The sequence below is a fragment of the Acomys minous genome, assembly GCF_964271855.1.
Source record: "Acomys minous genome assembly, chromosome: 4".
NCBI lineage: Eukaryota > Metazoa > Chordata > Mammalia > Rodentia > Muridae > Acomys > Acomys minous.
Genome location: NC_140486.1, coordinates 104659469 through 104678815, shown reverse-complemented (window position 1 = coordinate 104678815; position 19347 = coordinate 104659469). Strand labels below are relative to the sequence as shown.

At 37.8% G+C, this 19347-nt stretch overlaps 1 protein-coding gene across 4 annotated transcripts in view; it reads left to right on the top strand.

Annotated features, from left to right (window-relative positions):
- The window catches only part of SPAG16 (sperm associated antigen 16), an 819872-nt gene that overhangs the window by 42941 nt on the left and 757584 nt on the right, over window positions 1–19347 (top strand). For 2 of the 4 annotated variants that reach the window (XM_084779847.1, XM_084779849.1), the window contains exons 6-9: window positions 6494–6601; window positions 10691–10808; window positions 16037–16063; window positions 18800–18866. In XM_084779847.1, coding sequence (XP_084635973.1) covers window positions 6494–6601; window positions 10691–10808; window positions 16037–16063; window positions 18800–18866 — 320 coding nt within the window. The remainder of the gene's footprint in view (window positions 1–6493; window positions 6602–10690; window positions 10809–16036; window positions 16064–18799; window positions 18867–19347) is intronic. The other 2 variants (XM_084779848.1, XM_084779851.1) reach the window with 1 other exon arrangement.

The following is a 19347-nucleotide window of genomic DNA, read 5'->3' as shown; positions in this document are numbered from 1 at the left end:
CAGCATTTTGAATGTTTCTTTATCAAAAGCACAAATATTATTTTTTATTAATTTATTCAGATTACATCTAAATTGTTATCCACTTGCTTATCTTCTCCCATTCCTCCCCCTGTCCCTCTTACAAACTATTCCCCTCCCCTAGGTCTGTGACAGAAAGGGATTTCCTCCCCCACCACATGGTCGCAGCCTATCAAGTCTCACCTTGGCAGCCTTCCTGGTCTTTCTCAGAGTGCCACCAGGCCTTCCCACCAAGGGGACGTGGTCAAATATGGGGCACCAGAGTTCATGTCAGAGTCAGTCCTTGTTCTTCACACAACTGTGGAGAATGTCCTGTCCCTTGGCTAGATCTGAGTAGAGGTTCAATATTTACTACATATATTGTCCTTGGTTGGTGTAGTAGTTTGAGCAGACCCCCTGGGTCCAGATCCACCCGTCATGATGTTCTTCCTGTAGGAGTGGAATTTCTTGGTCAATGATGGATGTTATACGTTACAAGGAACAACAACTCACTCTCCAACACTAAATTTAGGCTGTCAGCTCCTTACTAGCAGTGTGTGAGCATTCTAGGTGCTTCCCAGCCCCCAACGCAGTACTGGTAGTCTTTTCTACTTTAGCCTAAAAAATGTATGTATGTATGTATGTATGTATGTATGTATGTATGTATGTATGTATGTATTTATATGTTATATGGAGTTTATTAAGTGAGCATGGGGGGAGATGGAAAGGAGGAAGGAGTACCCCAGAGAGAGAGAAAAGCAGGAGAGAGAAAGTAAAGAGGTGGTAGAGGGAGAGAAAGAGTGGAGAGAGAGAAGAGTGAGAGAGGAGAGAGAGAGAGAGAGAGAGAGAGAGAGAGAGAGAGAGAGAGAGAGAGAGAGAGAGAGTGAGAGAGAGTGTGTGTGAGTGTGGGAGTGGGTGGGTGGGGGTGGGGGGCGGGTGTCGAAACACACCAGTGCACACAGGAGCCACATGGAGGTCTCCACGCCCCCTTGGCAGGTAAGCAGTGACATCACAGGTCGGCAGACTGAAGCAGAATACTAACATTCCTACCTTTTCCTATATTTTAAAAAATGAGGAACATTGGATTGTTTTTATATAAGGTAAGTTACGGAGTTTATTAAATGAGCATGGGGCAAGGGAGAGGGAAAGGGTGGAAGGGGTACCCCAGAAAGAGAAGCAGGAGAGAAAAAGTAAAAATTATTTATTTTTAATTTATTCACTTTACACCCACACTTACTTGTTGCCCCCTCCCTCATCTCCTGGCCCTGCCCTCCCTGCCTCTCTCCCCTAGTCCTCAGAAAAGGGGAGCCTTTGTCCAGTTCCAGTCACTTTCCATCTGACCCCAGCCTATCAAGTCTCATCTGGACTGCCTGCATTCTTTTCCTCTGTAGCCTGGCAAGGCCGCCCCCACCAGGGGGAAGTGATCAATTAGTGGGCCAGTGGAGACTGCAGAGACTGATGCACCAGCCAAGGACCATGCATGGAGAGGAACTAGAGGCCCTGGTCATAGGTAGTTCATAGGCCGCTCAGTCTCCATGTGGGTCCCATATTATGGGGACCTCTGAGTTGGACTCTGGGGCTCAGTCTTGATTACATTAGCCTTTTAGTGAGTTGGTAGCAGTGTCTTGTGTTTGTGATATGTCATTTCCTAAGGATAGGTAATAACAAACAGTATTTTGTGCTTATTGTCCCTTTGATATTTTCGGTATTGGCATTGCCATTTTTACGTAGGTTGTTTATTTTGTTACTGAATTTTATACATTTTTATTTGAGATACAAACACTTGGAATATTATGAGTATTTCCCCTCAGGCTGTGGCTCTGCATTTGACTTTATTACTATTATCTTCTAAAGATTTATTTTATTTAAAAAATTATGTGTATAGCTGTGTGTATGGTATTTGTACCTTTGTTCTTTCCTCAAATATGTTGGTTATTTCTAGATTCTTTGTCTTTTCATAAAATTTGCAATTAATTTTCTAATTTTTATAGAAAGCCACAGGTGAGATCGTGACCGAAGACTTGAAGATGCATCTAGTTTGCGGCATTTCTGTGTGTATATGTATACACACGTCACCTGAAGGGAGGGGTCAATGTCTTGATAACTCCGAGTCCTCTCTTTGCATGGCACTCTATAGTTATTTATGTACTTCTGTTTACTTAATACTCAATATTTATGAAAGACCTTGTAAACTTTTTACATTGAGTTAACATCTGTGGGCTTCATAAAGGATGGACCTCCTGGCCATCATGTCCCAGGGCCTGTCCTTGTGCCTTAGACATAGTTGGTGCTTGTATGGTTGGGTGGCTATACTTAGGTTGCTGTTGGCTGTTAATACTTTTTAGGCTTGTTAATGGATGGTTCTTGTCTTCATAACACTTGGGAGTAGGCTTTGTTTTTTGTTTTTTGTTTTCATGGTGGGAATTTAAGTCACTTTTGCCAAGCTATATTTAGAGGATTGCTTTTTTTTTTCTGAATCTTTTTACACTAAAGAAATATAACTCATGCCAGAAAGGGTGAATAAAGAACCCCACATATGTAAGGAAAAATAATGATGAGAACTCAACTTACAGACAGAGAAGTACTGTTCTAAAAATAATGGAACACTTTCTTACCTTCTACCAGAAAGTATAGGCCTCAAGAAAGTTAAACTTAAATGCCAATTAATATGGAGGGGAAAAACCAGGTGCTTTCTTAAGGGGTTCTGAATTTGAGTACAAAATTCACTTCTATAAAAGGTCAAAGATTGTCCGGCTTTGAGAAGACCCATTTAATTTAATGACTATCAGAAATAAACACTGTGGAAATAAAGATAATAACGAAGCCCATAAAATTTCATGCTTTAGTGTTTAGGTAATTGCTTGTTAAATTAAGAAGGTATTTTTTTTTTTTTTGGACATGGCTATACCTCTTCCTTTTGCAGTGAAAAATAAAATGAAGTTTTCCTTCAATCTGTCTGAATTCCATTTGGCTGTTCAACAGTTATTCCAGTATTAATTTTTGTGGGTCAGTATAATTCATTTATCAGCAACTGAGGATAATGAAATACTTGGTAATTATCTAATTATTGTTATCAGTGAGAAAAATATGTGGCAAGGATGGCCTGCTTTGGTTGGTGCAAGTAAACAAATAATTCTGTGCTTTCTCTTGCCGAATTATGATAATGAAGTAATTCAATAACTTCATTACTAAGTAGCCATCCCAAAATAATTGCTTAAATTTATTGATAAAATTATTTCACTGGGACTCTGCACTTAAAGATGATTTTAAGACTGTGATACTAAATCATATTCATTGTACACTGAAAAATTGAATTTCATTGTGTGCTAAGACTGCACAGATCTTAGTTTATGTAGTTGAATTATAGATGGGTTGGTGTTGGTGTCCTAAATGGGGAGGCTTGATAATTGTTGTATCATTTTATTAAGACAAGGTATGAATGAATATTCCCTATGAAACAAGCTTAAATAGATAGTTTCACTGAATAACTCCTCATTGAACTTGAAAGGGAATCTCAGTGTTTGCTGTATGTGTTAATAAAGGGTTTTTTTTTCCCTTTTAGCATAAAGATGTACTAATGTGATGAGAAGATATGATGGATTTAAAATATTAATTGTTCACATGAATATTTTATCCTATTTTTATTCCAACTTCTATTTCCTTTTATTTAGCAGACTGGCAGCAGAAAGGTCATAATAAGAGAAGCATCAGCATGAAATGAATGTAAATTGTTTTACCAAGTAGACTTCATTTGTGCAAACAGAGAGCAAGTCCCTGAAAACCAATTTAATGGTCAGAAAACCTTTAAAGTCTAACACTTCAGTCAATTCCTTGCTCTCTTTCCTGGGATGAGCCCAGATAGCTTTCTAAATGTGGATTGAAAAGCGAGGTGAGGTAATGCTTCACACTTGTGATTCTGGGTAGGGACCTTTGCAGGATTTAGTTTTCAAATCATTTTTCAAACTACTGAGATTCTACATTTCAAATATGAGAAATAAAGTATATATTTATGTAAGTCATTTACTAACTAAAAACAAGACAGCCTCAATGGTCTGTTTAAAAATACTTTTATGAAAGTATAAATTTTACAAAGGTTTATTTATTTATTTATGGTCTATTTGCATGTATACTTGTATGACAAGAGGGCACCAGACCCCATTATAGATGATTGTGAGCTACTGCCTGGGGGCTGAGAATTGAACTTAGGACCTCTGAAAGAGCAGCCAGTGCTCTTATCCGCTGAAGCATCTCTTACTCCCGAAAGTTTACTTTTTAAATTTTATTTTAATTTTGCTTAATGTGTAGGGATGCTTTGCCTGTATATATGTCTATGAACCATGTATTTGCGGTACCCAGAGTCCAAAATAGGGCTTTTGAAACTCTAGAACTGTAGTAATGAATGCTTATGCTGGGATAGAAACCCAGGTTCTTTGCAGAGGCAGCATTTTTAAAACTGCCAAACCATCTTCCATCCCCAAGTTTGTTTATTCAGATGTACAGTGTTAATCATATACTCATATCTTTGGACCATTAGAAGCAATTTAACTACCTATTGCCACATCCCTTATTTTGGAAGACAAATCTGTTAGAAGAACTGAATATAACTCTTCTGTTATACTAAGTATTTATAATGCCATGGAAATGCTGATGCTAGTGGAGGTCTGTGGGCACAGTGGGCAGATGATTTCAGAGTCACAGCCATGCTTGTTGTCTACCCAGACCTTACTCAACATTTAGTCATTTAAAATTTTTCCCACTTTTGGCTGTTCTTTGTCTTTCCCTTGGCCATACTAACTTTGCTTTTTGTCTTCTGTAGTTCTGGTTCTTGGTAACTCAAGTTTGACAAATGGATGTGATTTTTGTGCACAAAAGACAAAGAAAAGGTTATAAGACTCTGGGATGTATGATTTGGGCAAGTTCCCTGTGTGACCACAAGCCAGATATAAAGACTTTTTTGGTGTTAAGGTGTCTATGTGGTGCTCTCTGGTAGGCTTACCTAGCAACACTGCCATCTCATGTTCTGAAGCCCGAGATGGAGTAAGAAGGAGAAGCCAACTGAGCACCAGCACCTCACTTGACTCTGCCTCCTGACTGGGGTTGCAACATGACTGGTGCCCCTCACACGTGACGCTACCACTTCCCTGCTGTGGTCACTGTGACTTCTTATTGTGAGACAAAATAAATCCCCTTTCTTTAAACTGCCCTGTCATAGCACTGAGGAAAATAGCAAATAGGTATGGCTTCTTGGGTTTTACTGTTTTTTTTTCCTGTAGCTAATGTCACACGTTTGTGCATATTTGGATAAAAGCTATAAAACTTAATACTTAATATTGTCACATGATGTGACCTCAGATGAGTTTCAAGTCTGAACATAGTCATGATTGGTTGCACATACCAAGGAGTTGGCGTGAATATGAGGCTGAGGGTTGGATGGAAGATGGCCACCATTAGCCTCGTGTTTATTAGACTTCACTCACTATGTGTGATGAAGACTCAGAATTTCTTAGGAAAGATAAATAAAGAAAATACAACAAGAATGGAAAGATTATGGGAAAGAAGAGACTTAGTATTTGTATCAATGTCTCTTTGACCACACAATACTGATACTTTGATTTTATGGACAGAAGTCCCACTGATAAATATGCATTCCACCAGGAGCGTGGAGACCTAAACTTGTCCCACAAACTTCCTTGGCAGCAACCCAGACACAAGCTCACAGTTTGACACAGCTTGGTTCTGAGGCTTATCTCTGTGCATCTCTGTCAATCTCAGTTCTGCAGTATTTGTGACACATAAAAGCAGATTCCGTCCCTTCCGATCCTAATGTAGCATATCCAGCCTCTACATCAGTTCATTTGATATATATTCATATATATTCAAGGAAGCAGCTTGTTGTTAGTTGCCCAACATGGATAGAGAGCTGTGTTTTGTTCCTTATATATCATCCTTTACTGTGAATAGCATATAACTGAAGTTAAGTGAAACACTCCCACTAACGCTTTACATAGAATGCCAATAAACAGAATTTGCTTTCTTGCTCTATTCAAAAGTTTGTACACTTATCCAGTGTAAGAATATTTCCATGTTGACTGAATCTCTAGTATGTTCATATTTTTAATAGTTAACTTTTTATTTATTGAAATTCCATATATGTGATCAGTTACTCACAAGGATATATATATGTATATATATATATATATATACACACACATACATACACATATACATACATATACACACACATATATCTATACACACATTTGTATATATTGTGATCCTCTCTTGGTACATATTTCTCAATAGGCTTTGTTCTTTCATAACAATGTAGAGTAAGACCCCATAAGAGCAATGCTGGGCGTTCAGTGAGAACCCAGCACCTTCTGTGCTATCTTTGTGCTATCGCTGGCTCACTCACTGTTTGAAGTGAACACTAAGGACTTTTATTGGGAAGAAAGTAGCAGTGGTTTTCAAAATTGGTGCTGTTGGTGTTTTTCAGGAAGGCCAGAGAAGAGCTGCTGAAAACTCAGAAAGAGCGTAACTTCCATCGCATGCACCATAAGCGCGTAGTGCAGGAGAAGAACAGGCTCATCACTGACCTCAAAGGGTGAGGCGCTCATGTGCACCAAAGTGGGGTCTGCCTAGAGCAGGACTGTTTAGTTTTTATTATTTTTCTTTTTTTACATATACATTTATATTATTATACATATAAACAGTAAACTACCTATAGCAAGAAGAACAACAAAACAATCATGAATTATATAAATGTTACATTCATAGTGTTTTGACTATTTGTACTTGGCAAGTTGAAGAAAACATCTTTTCTATCTTGGTGTGTCTAAAATTCTGACTGTAAATGAATATCTATCATATCTCATCTTTTAACTTAAAATATCTATCTACACCTAAAACCATCCTAACCCCTAAACAACTAAGCTTAATTGTAAAACTAAACTACCTGGTCTTCAACCCCATCAGCCACTTGAGAAAGAGTAAAGTTAATTATCTGAGTAGACAGGAAATGCAGGCTAGCAGCTTTCCAAATTAGACAATGACAGAGACAGTTTGCTGCCTGAACAGTCAACCAAAACTATTATGTTGGAGCATCATCATCAGCCTTCTGGCCCAATATATTTGAAAGACATATTTGTGAGGCAGGAACTATTGAGGACTTGCTTACCCTGTCTTGGCAGAGTTTGGCCATCAACTCTGCCTACATCTATGGGTGCCCATTTTTAGGCAGAATTCTGTCTGTACCAGAAATGAGGACATTTTGTCCACTGTCTGGTTCCTCACATTTGAAGCCATCTCCATAAGGAGGTTCACTGATGCTCATCATCTTCTTTGAGGTAGGCTGGGTGTTGCCTGGAGTTGACCTGTCTTATTGTCAAAGAATAATGTAAAGATCTTTAAATGCCATATTATGTATGTCTTTGAGGTTTTTGAAGATCTTCTCTATTTTACCTTATCTATCTATAGAATCATATATGTTATACCTATGATATATATATTTTTGTGATAAAAATAGCCTAGTAATTGACATGACCGTGATTTGATCAGCATGACTGTTTAAATAAAGTTGTCCGTTAAGTCTATTTGCTAGGAAGTTTAGGCCCCTGAATTGAAGGAATATTCATTCTTTTGGAGTATGTAATTGAGAAGTTAAACACAAATATAAGGAAATGTCAGTCAGGACACAGCCTTGGTGAGTATGGTATAAGAGAAGGGCCTCAAAAGTGTGCTGCCAGTGAGTTGACGTCTGAGGATGAGTAACGTCCTCAGGCTGCCACTGGGAGACAGAGTTCTAGGACCAGCAGCACCAAGTGATGTAGGAGCACAGAATATTCACCAAAAGAACCATGAAGAACAAAGAACAGCACTTAGCTGGGATAGAAGGCATATCCTAAGTTAGCTTCAATTTATGAGTGCCCTTTTAGAAGCTATTTTGGAGGCATTATTCAGGCTTACTTTTCCTCCTTCATTAGTTTCCTTCAGTTCTTTTTCTGTAAAGCAAGAAATCAGTTTTATTTCCCTTAAAAAAGTGACCTTCTGTTTGCTTTAAGATAATGTAAGCCATTATGTGTTGACAAGGGTATTACAAATATATGATATCCAATATCAAGACTAGGTGTTTATATTTAAATATATATCTCATACATGTTAAATGTGCAACTAAAATGGGCACAGTGAACTCGTTACTTTTATCAGTGCTATCACATAACACCAGTCAAGAAGGAATTTGGGGATGGTAAGGTTTATTGCGGTTTATAGATAGAGGGATATGTGCCATCATGGCCGGGCAGGTATGGGAAGCTGGCTCATCACATTTACCTGCAATTAGGAAATAGAGAGTGAGCAAGAAGAGGGGCCAGGCGAAAAAAGCTCTAGAGTCAAGCTCCTGAAGATTCCCTTGCCTTCCCTAACAACACCAATATCTGGAGACCCAGTATGGAAATTTATGAAGCTGTGAGTTACACTTTACACTTAAATTCTAAGATTATACCCTTGTGCTCATGGGCTACCATCTCATAGTACTGAATAAAATTTTTTGAACTTGCAATGTCGCCACAGTAGCTAATATTTCCAGCACTGTTCAAAAGTCCCAATTGACTTAGAACTCAAAGCATTCTCTTTAATGTGAGGCTTCATAAATCAAAAAAGGTACATATTTACAATATATAATGGTATGGAGTAAATAGTTCCATTCCAAACAGGAGGAATGGTGGTATAACAAAGTATTATCACACCAAAGCAAACTAAAACCCAGTAGGGCAGATGGCTGACCCTTCATGTGCTTATCTGGTGTCTGGAACTTGTGATCGAATTTTCTTTACTACAAGGGTCTTGAGTAGCCCCGCCCTTGGGTGTCCACCACCTGTAGTGCATGTAGCCTCTCTCTGGCTCTGGCTTCATCCTGTGCCTACAGCTTTCCTCAGTAGCTGTCCTGTAGTTTTGGCATCTCCAATATCCAAAGGCTCACACTGCAATGTACACTTACGATATTTTTATACAAAGAATGAGCATATATGTAAGAGAATACTGATCACTAACGGAATGAAATGCAGTTACCAATATATGGTACAGAATAACCTGAAAAACATTGGGCTTAGTGAAAGAAAAGAACTTTCGGTAAGAAAATATTCTGACACAAACTATACAATCCCAGAGTTTCTGGGGTGTTAGGAATACTACTATATTTTGATAAATATATGATCTTAATGGATATGCATATTAATCTAAACTTCTAACTCTGATACTTGGGACCTATATGTTTTACTTTATATAAAATATCCTTCAGTAAAAATTAAAGTATAGTTTGAAGGCATTTTGTAATCAAGCAAAATTTTGAAAGTGTTTATATTAAGTTGTATTATCTGTTATGACACATTAAACTATTTTCAGCATTAGAGCAACGGCTCCATACTTAAGAGCATGTTCATAGTACCTGAGTGTCATTCCCAGGACCTATTCCAGGCAGTTTAAAAGCATGTGTAGCTCCCTATCCATGGGGATCTCATACCCTCTTCTGGTCTCTTTGGGCACCTGCGCACATGCAGCATACAGACACACAGACACATTAATTTAAAAATATATTTTATACTTAATTTTCTTAATATGACATTAATCAAACATGTGCTCATGTATCTTTTTTTGGTGTAAATGAAACCTCTGGTTTTTTGTTATTTACATATTGTTTGCACTACCCTCTTAAAATTTTCAAAATTTTATTATTTACTTTGCATCCTAGTCATAGCCCCCTCCCTCCTCTTCTTTTTGTCCCACGTCTCTCCCTGTTTCCCCTATCACCTCTCCTCTGCTCCTCAGAGAAGGGGCACCCCACTCACCCCAACACATCAAGTCACATCAAGACTGAATGCGTTCTCTTTCCCTGTGGCCTGGTGAGGCAGCCTCAGAATGGGAAAATGATTGAAAAGCAGGCAACAGAGTGCATGGCGGAGTCATCCCCCAGTCTCCTTACTAGGGAACCCATATAAGGACCAAGCTGTCCATTGATTACATCTGTGTAGGGGGCCCAGGTCCAGTCCATGCATGGTCCTTGGTTGGTGCTTCAGTCTCCACAGGCCCCCCTGTGCCCTGGGTAGTGGGATCTGAATGTCTTCTCGTGGAGCTCCTGTCCTTTCTGTGGCCCTCCTTTTTTTTTTTTTTTGAGAATTGTTAATTGATATAAGAATATTTAACACTTTTTAAAATTTTGATTTCCATTTTTGAAGCAAGGTCTCATGCATCCCAGACTAGTCTTGAACTAACTATATGGCTGGGACTGGCCTTGAACTCATGGTCCTTCTGTCTCCATCTCCTGGGTGTTGAGATTACAGGCACATAGTACTATTTTTTTCTGGCAGTATATACTCTCTAAATTTCAAAGAACTGCAACAGTCATATGAGTGCATACTTGAACACAGCAAAAAGTGCTGCTGGTAAATAGGAGAGTAGGTAAGGAAAATATGGTTTCCAGTCTGTATTCACCCCTCACCCAAACTAGACTGAAATTACACAGGAAACAGCACTCTCTGCTTCTTAGCCCTGCCATGCTGACCTTTACATGGCTACTTATTTTTATTCATAAGCACACAAAAATTGGATGAAAGAGGAGAAAAAAATATTAGATGTTAGATGAAAATCACTGATTTAATGATTTTACTCTGATGATGCAGCTGGCCTTTTACTTTTATAGGCTGAAATTGCATTATGCATCTTACGAACCAACTATAAGGGTGTTACATGAGAAGCACCATGCTTTACTGAAGGAGAAAATGCTGACATCCTTGGAAAGAGACCGAGCTGTTGGGAAGGTAAGGAAAGAGGCAGTCAAAGCTACACTGAAATAATTCTTAACCGTTTCTTGTTTATTCTGTATATATATGTTCATATGTGTGTTTGTGTGTATGAATATGTGTGCACAAGGATATGTATGCATATGAAGGCCAGAGGGCATCATGAGTCATTTTCAGACATGCTGTCTACCTCATTTGAGACAGGGTTTCACACGGGGTTAAAGCTCACCAATTATGCTAGACTGTCTCATCAGTGGGTCTTAGGGATTTCCCTGTCTCTGTATCCCCAGTGCTGGGATGACAGGTATGCACCACCATGCTGTGCTTTTTATGTGGGGTGAACTCAAGCTTTCAGGGCAAGCAGTTTACCAACTGAGCTGTTGCTATGACTGCTAATCATTCACTTTTATGAGTAGAATAATGGTTTTGGTTTTTAGTTAAGTTTTAGACCATTGTCCAGAAATTTGTGTACAAAATTTATTTGCAAACATGAAGAAAACTATCTTATCTATTAAAAACCTATAATTATTATTATCTGATTAATTAACATGTAATTGAAACATAAAATAATAAATTATTAAGGTACAGTTAGAAGAAAATGCTCAGCCATTGTAGTAGAAACAAGAACAACCAAACAGGTTAAAATGTGAGCTTTGACAGCTGTACATATGAGCTTCAGGCGAGATATGTAGGTGACACATAGATTTTGAGAATGACACCTGGTCTAGATGTCCATGCTCCAAGGTCCTAAAATGTTGGACACTCATAGTCATCAAAGATTGATTTGGGACAATGCCTCTAAATTTGCTGTATCCCACCAACTGGCCTTAGTGAGGTAGCCTCTCATGGAAATATGCAGTGTTGAAACAAGTCTAATCAAGAGCTACTGAAGAATAGTGAGAAATTGAGAAGGTGGGGTTTCCAAGACTGGAAAAAGTATCGAACTTCCTTTGTCCTTAATTTTTATAGGGTATTAGCAGAAACTGGACAGAGGCTGAGGTATTCTACTGAGTTTGGCTAATTCTTGTCCATAAATTTGTATATAAAATGAAGAAAAATTTTATATGTATTTAAAAACCTATATTGACTATTATTTAACTAATTAACATGTGTTTGAAACAAGAAATAATAAATTAATAAGGTTGTCAGGGACCAATGCAGTGAACAGTCCACAAGCTCTCTGCACCCTCAGGTCTAACCAGGGAGTGACTTTGTGCTACTTGAAATCTGTACATCCAGTTAGCGGTGGTTGAAGAGCACCTCTATCATCTTTGATTTTGGACTTGCTAGTAACTGACCTTGACTTTGCCTATGTGTTGCTAACAGTTAATTGTACTTATCTCCATGGCTTGTGAAACTTGGCATTTTAGTTATTGGTTGAATTTTCTTCATTTACACTGAGTCATACCATTTCTTTCTACCTGAAGTGTTTTTGTATAGGCCTAGGGCTTTCAGGAAAAGCTGTTGGCACACAATTTAAGAAAAAGAAAGCAAAATGTTGACATGCCACATTAAAATGCATGACATGTTGTTAAAGAATGTGTGATAGTGACTATGCGTAATATTCTTTGGTTGTTTTCTGTACAACTTTTCTTTTATCTAAACTCATAAGCTACAAAATCTTTCGTGATGGTAATACAATTCATATAACATTATTAAAAATAATGTTATTTTTGTCTTCTCTTTTAAATTTTTAGCCTTTAAAATGTAGAACAGCACTGTTTCAATGCCTTTTGTAGTTGGATTTTGTTTCTTTGAATGTTTGAGTTATATTGTAAGTAATAGTGAAGAAAATATGTGTTCTAATTATTTAAAATTTCACCACATGTATATCAAACGCTAAAAGCTTCATCTCCTTGATTCTTTTCATATAAACAGCGGTATTAGTTACTTTTTCATTGCTTTGACAAAAGGCTCAGAAAAGGAACTTAAGGAAGGAAGGAAGGGTTTCTTTAGGTTCAGTTTGCAGGTGCAGTCCACCATGTCAGGGACATCATGAACAGGAGTGTGGGGAAGCTGTTAACATGGATCCCCAGCCAAGTAGCTGAGAGAGATGACTGCTCATTCTCAGCTTACTCCTCATTTTTATTCAGCCGAGAACTCCAGGCCCTGGAGTGGTGTTGCCTGTGTGCATTCAGTGTGAGGCCTTCCTCCTCAGTGCTTTCTGTAAATGGCCTCACAGACTTGCTCAGAAGTGTGCTTCTGTGGTGATTCCAAGTCAGTAAGTTGTCAGTGAAGACGAGTGCCTGCAATTTGCTCACTCTACCCTGGTCTCTTGATGTCTGCTTCTGCCACCTGAGCAGAACTGGCTCTGCTGTTGTCTGCTGTGTGACCAGGGCAAAGCTACTTACCTAGAAACATTCTTCTGTCTCTTGTCTCTAACACGATGGTGGCTCCTTAAGCTCATTAGAGGCCATGGTGAGCACATTTAGTTCACACATACAGTCTGCAGGTTTCAGACTTAATTACTACTTTATTAGAAAAAGATAAGAATTGGGATTGATTGTGTAAACCTGGATAGTTTGTAAGTCAGTCCTGCAAATATTCAGGTCTTTTATATTTGCTTTGGTTTTTTTTCACGTAGTCAGTAGGGATGAATCACTTACCTTTAGGACCAATATGTTGTGAAGTTAAAACATGGTTGAAAATTAACATAATTTTATGAGTCAGACTTTAATTTTATATACTGTGACACAGATGCACAGCAAACAGTTATCACTATGAAAAACTGGTTTTATTTGTCCTTTAACCCATAGTCCTGTTGAAAACAATAGATAACCTATCTGCTAGAGACCATTGGGTTCCTTCTAGGTTAACACAGCCTCTTTAAGTTTAGCACAGGATGTATAAAAATGATATTAAGTGCTTAGCCTGAATTGACTCTCTGTTTAATTTCTTCATTTTTATGTTGATATACATTGCTCCATGTGGTTCTTTTGAATGCAAACCCATGGAACACTGCTAACTCCATGATTTCTGCTGTATTATCTGTGAGCATGGATATTCTCTTTTTTTCAGGGGGGTTGTTGTTGTCAGATGTTCCTGGTCTAGTATCGAAAATGCCACCATCCTGAGTCTGGAGAGATAGCTTAGTAGTTAGAAGCATTTGTTACTCTTGTAGGGCTCCCAGAACCCATGTGGTGGTCCATAGCCATCTATTAATCCAGTTTTAGGAGATCTTATGCCTTCTTTTGACCTCTGTGAGCATCAGGCACACAAGTGGTACACATACATACATTCAAGCAAAAACACATACACATTAAATAAACCTGAAATAAAATTATTTAGATGTTGCCAGTTCTATGTATCTCTACTGAAGTTGAAGAGGATTTAATGTAGAGTTTTTGAGCACTACCTGAAAGGTTCTATAGCTTTCCAATGTAATACAAAATATGAAATGTCTCTAAAGCATGTCTACAGTGAGAGCTTTGGTTTCTTTAAATACCCAGTTATGTTATATGTTTTTGTCTAAGTCCCAGTTGTGGGCTATGGGACTGCTTCAGTTTGTCCACAGCCATTAACTATATTGTCTCCTGCACTAACAGGGAATGGTCTTTGCTAGATGCAGATAGTTTAACTCTGGGGACTCTAGAAAAGAGATAAATATCAGAGCCTAGAGAGAGAAAAGGGAGTACTCTAAAGAAGAATGTAACTACTGCTTCCCTGTTGCTGCACTCAGTGCTGCTGGTTCATCCAGCTGCTGTTGTTGCTGTTGTGTTTGCTATAGCTAGCTTGATGGTTTGGTGAACTTCAGGAGATTCTGATGACAAACTTTGGACTTGCCCCGAGGAATTGAAAGTCACTAATCTGTAGAGAGTAGCCTAAAGGTCTATGCCCCTTTTCCCATCAAATCTTCTTTCTTGCCTACCTAGTTTGGGGGAGTTAGAAATAGGGTGAAATTAGGGTTGGAAGGGAGGTAGAGGTATAAGAAGCCAGTTAAATAGCTTAATTAATTAATTAATGGTAACACAGATCAGTATTCAAGGCTGTTCTCTGAGGAAGTAGAAGTGTATGTACTGTGTTTGGAGAAATTTCAAACTACCTGATTTGTTGGTCTTTTGCTTCAGATCAAACCTTCCTTCTCCTGTTCTCATGTATAATTTTTTTCTTTTTGTACGTCTTTGTTCTGTTGTAGGGACTATGTTTCCATAGTGTTACACACTGAAAGCCATTCTGTGCCACAATTTGTCTCAGCAATCTCTAACCTGTTCTTATAGAATAATTTGTAATGTTTTCTTCTTGATTTTAGAAAAGAATCCTGATTTGGGAAATACTCACTGATGGAAAATACTAGAGTTTATTTCTTGATATTGGAAATGGAGCAGTTAGGATTTAGAAATAGGTTTCTTCTTTTAGCTATATATTCTGTTCACAGTTGGAGACTCATTACAGTCTGAGAAAGTCATATTTAAATAGATTCACCAAGAACAAAGTTCATATCGGGCATCTGATGACTTTTCAGATAGATGTCAATGCAAACTTATCCTTGGGATAATTTCTGTGCTATACATATTGTTCACACCAACACATAATATTCAAACCCACAATGGGTCAAGTGATTGAATAAGCTTATACAATAATGTTCCTAACACAAGTCCAAGAAAGGTTGTATGAATATCTATTGTCTATACTAGGAAGGAGATAATTTATAATTTGTTGAACCCAAGTTACTTAGTGGCAAAATGACTGTCAGATATCATCCTGTTAGAGTTTTGGAGCCAATTATCCTAGTCCACAAATTAGAGAAGAAAATGTGGTTTTAATCTTAAACATTCTCCTGGAAAGCAAGCCATGCTTTCAGGGACTGAACCTGTTTGGCTAGTTTTAACACAGAGACCAGTCTGCTGCCAACAAACCTTTTCCTGTAACAGCCTGAGTGTGTGGCCATTGATCAGTCATCTGACCTAAACCTATTTGTGTGTCCCATCTATGTGGATAAGTGTAACTCAGAATTTAGAAATTCTGAGCTATTCAATTTATATCTTAAAGAGTGAAAGTATATATTTACTAGATAAAAATCTACTACATACATGCTTTTAAGTTTCTTTGGTACATAATAAACATTAAACTGATTCTTTTAAATTTATTTAAAATTTAAAAGACACCCTTACAATTCTAATTGCTAGTTTTGTAAGTTTATGGAAATATTTATATAATTCTAAAAATTCATAAAGTAAAAAGTACATAAAGTAAAAGTATATAAGTATGATGGTTAATAGTCATTTTCCACTTGATGATATTTACAGTTGCCATGGAAACACACTTCTGGGCAGGTATGTGAAGGTACTTCTAGAAAGGTGAAACTGAAAATAGAATAATAAGGCCGTGGCTTGGAGTCCAGGCCTGGAAAAAAGGGCATAGCAAGATGAGCACCAGAGTTTGTCTCTGTGACTAGCTGTTTCCTGCACCTGCCATCATGTCTTTCTATCATGAGAACTGTACCCTCAAACTGTGAGAAGAAACCTGCATTCCCCATTCCGTAAGTTGCTTTGTCATGTAGTTGTCAAATCAGCAAGAAAAGTACCAACTCAGATGATTGGTAGTGAACAGTGGGGGTTATTGCCTTGAGAACCCTGACCATGTGGTTCCTAACAAGCTGTGAGACTGGGTTCTGGGAATAACGTGGAGGAGTTTTGAGTCAGAAAATACCCAGAATGCCGAAAGTAGAGTTTAATACACCATCCTAGTAGGTCTTAGGAAGATAAGCATCTTGAAGAAAAATGTAAGTAATATAGGCCCAGCTCATGATATTTTAGAGAACAAGGAGTCTATCAGGAATGGAGCTAGAAGCAAGTAATGTTAAATTATGGGAAAGAGTCTGTCTGAGTTCTGCTTGTGTCCTATGTATGGAAGAGAGGTTGAATTAAAAAGTAATGGACCGAGGTGTTTGGCAATAAAAATTTCTCCTTAGTAATTATAGATGCTATCTCTGTTCTCACCTTGTCTATCAATTTAAATTCACACACAGTCCTTTCCGTAACAAACAATTTTAGTTGAGATTGTTGAGATGTTAATGATGACAGAACTGTACTGAAGAGGAGAAGCTGTAGGCACAGAGTAGAGTCTACCCAAAAGAAGCTATGTGTTCTATAGGCAGCCCATTGAGGTCCAGATGTTTCCACCACTAGCCCTATGGCTTCAAAGCTCTCAGTAGCCAAGTATCCAAAAATGTACTCACATTTCTCATTCTAAGACTCTGTACTAGTTAGTTTCTGTCAACTTAATACGAGCTAGAGTCTCCTGGGAAGGGGAGACCCCAGCTGAGAAAATGTCTACATAAAGCTGACTTATAGGCAAGTCTTTGGGATGTTTTCTTGATTCATGATTGATGAGGGAGGGTCCAATTCATTGTGTATTGTTGCCTCTGGGGGACAGGTGGTCCTGGCAAGAAAGGAAGTTTAGCAAGACACAAGGAGCCAGCCAGTAAGTAGAGTTCCTTCATGGCCTTTCCTTCAGCTCCTGGTTTCCAGTTACCACTTAGACTTTCTGACCTGGCTTATCTACATGATGGACCATAACCTCCAAGCTCAAATAAATCTTTTACTCTCTAGAGTTTTTTGGGGGAGGTGTTCTCTTGCCTGTCTTGAACTCACTCTGTAGACCAGGCTGGCCTCGAACTCACAGTGATCTGCCTGCCTCTGGCTCCCAAGTGCTGGGATTAAAGGTGGTGCACCACCATGTCCAGCTTTAGGTAGTTTTTGATCATGACATTTATCACATCAACAGAAACCTAACTAAGAATCCATCCAGAAAGATTCTAGTGTTGTAGCCTCTAAAAGTTTGACCAGTAAGATAAATAATACTACAAAGTGTAAAATAAAGAACTGAAGGCAAGTTTTTGTGAGGTGTGTATGCTACACGTAGCACACATAATAAAGAGAAATAATTCCATTTCTCTTCTGTTGGTGCCCTCCTAAATCTTCCAATTCTAGTTTAACTACAGGGGAATGAAGTCGTTCCCCATTCAAGGTCTTCCTGCAGGGCACTTCCACCTAGTACTTCCCAGGCACTCAAGGGATTTAAGATAAGGGAGCATTTCAGACACCTTTCAGTGCAGAGGAGGCTGAGTGGACACAGTGACCAAATGTAAGACGGTTTTCTGTATGAACCCAGGAGGCATAAATGGAAACCAAGGAAATGAACTTTACTTCATGGTAACGTATTAATATTGGCTCATCATTTGTGAAAATGTGAGCCTGGGTGTAGGACACACTGTAATCTCTAGCACTATATTCGCCACTACTGTATATGATATTCTGAAAAGTTTATAACTCATTTGCCTTCTGAGGACACTGATCTGTCATTTCCCCCATAGCTTTCTATTAGTACCAATTCATTGGTTACAGTTCATCTGCTATTTTTTTAGAAGTAACTGTATTGATTTCCAGTGATAGTTGAGAAATGTGTACATTTGTGTGTCATTAAATGGAAGAGATTTTATGTTTCAGTATAGTACAGGATGAGAAATTTTAAACTTGACTGTTATTCAGGGAATTTAAGTAAGCTATGCTACACAACCAAAAATGTTCTTAATTATAAGACATGGTTAATAAAACAGAGGCTATCTGTGTTATAAGTAATTGTTATGGCCATAAAAATAGTTCACATTTGTTTCCTGAATAATACTTATTCAGTATTTTGTAGATAAGAATAAATTACCGTAGTTTATAGGTATTAAGATAAATTATGAAGAAATTTAAGTGGAGGAATACCCTCTCTCAAAGTAGAATTGAACAATTGTCAAAGTTTCTAAAGAGAGTCTTAGTTTAAAAAATTATGCTGTGATATACAGACTTCAAATGCTTTGTGTGGTGGTTGATTAATAGTTGCCAGTGGAATTGAATTTTAAGCAAAATAATGCTATCTTTCTACTAAAGTTTATGTTTGATGTTTTATAACTTAAAATTAATATTTTGACATTTGCAATCAATTTTTAAACGTTGCATTTTACTTAACACTTTAAAATAATTTACTATATAATGCCATATATTTACATTATTTGCTTTTAGATTTCTGGGCTTCAAGCAACACTGAAGAACATAAACATTGCACATATCCATGTCCCTGTAATCAAAGGTAAGGATATAATGTAATGAATGTTTAGTTTATAAATACTGACCTGACAATATTTCAACTTTATCCATCAATGCCTTTTTAGGTGTATTTAAGAATAAATAAAGATTGTTAAAACTAGTTTGTAAATAAACAGATAAATAGGAGTTCTCGATGTTATACCGTACAGACTTATTTTAAATATAGGTAGGTTTTAGGTGGTATAGAGAGACTCCAGGTTAGAGAGTGACAGAATTTCCGGGTAGACTAGTCTTTTGCCACGGATAACACTGTAACTAAGGGGTAGTTGAAGCTACAGATTTTAGGCATTGGCAAACATAAAATACAATTCACAGAAGACAAATGACTCAAAGAAAAAATAGACTTAATTCTACAACCATGGGATAGTGTATAAGAAAACTTCCAAACCATGCCTCATGGAGATGGATGCCTAGAACATGGCAGTCTCGATGAAAGGAAAAGGGATATATTGTGGTTTCAGAGT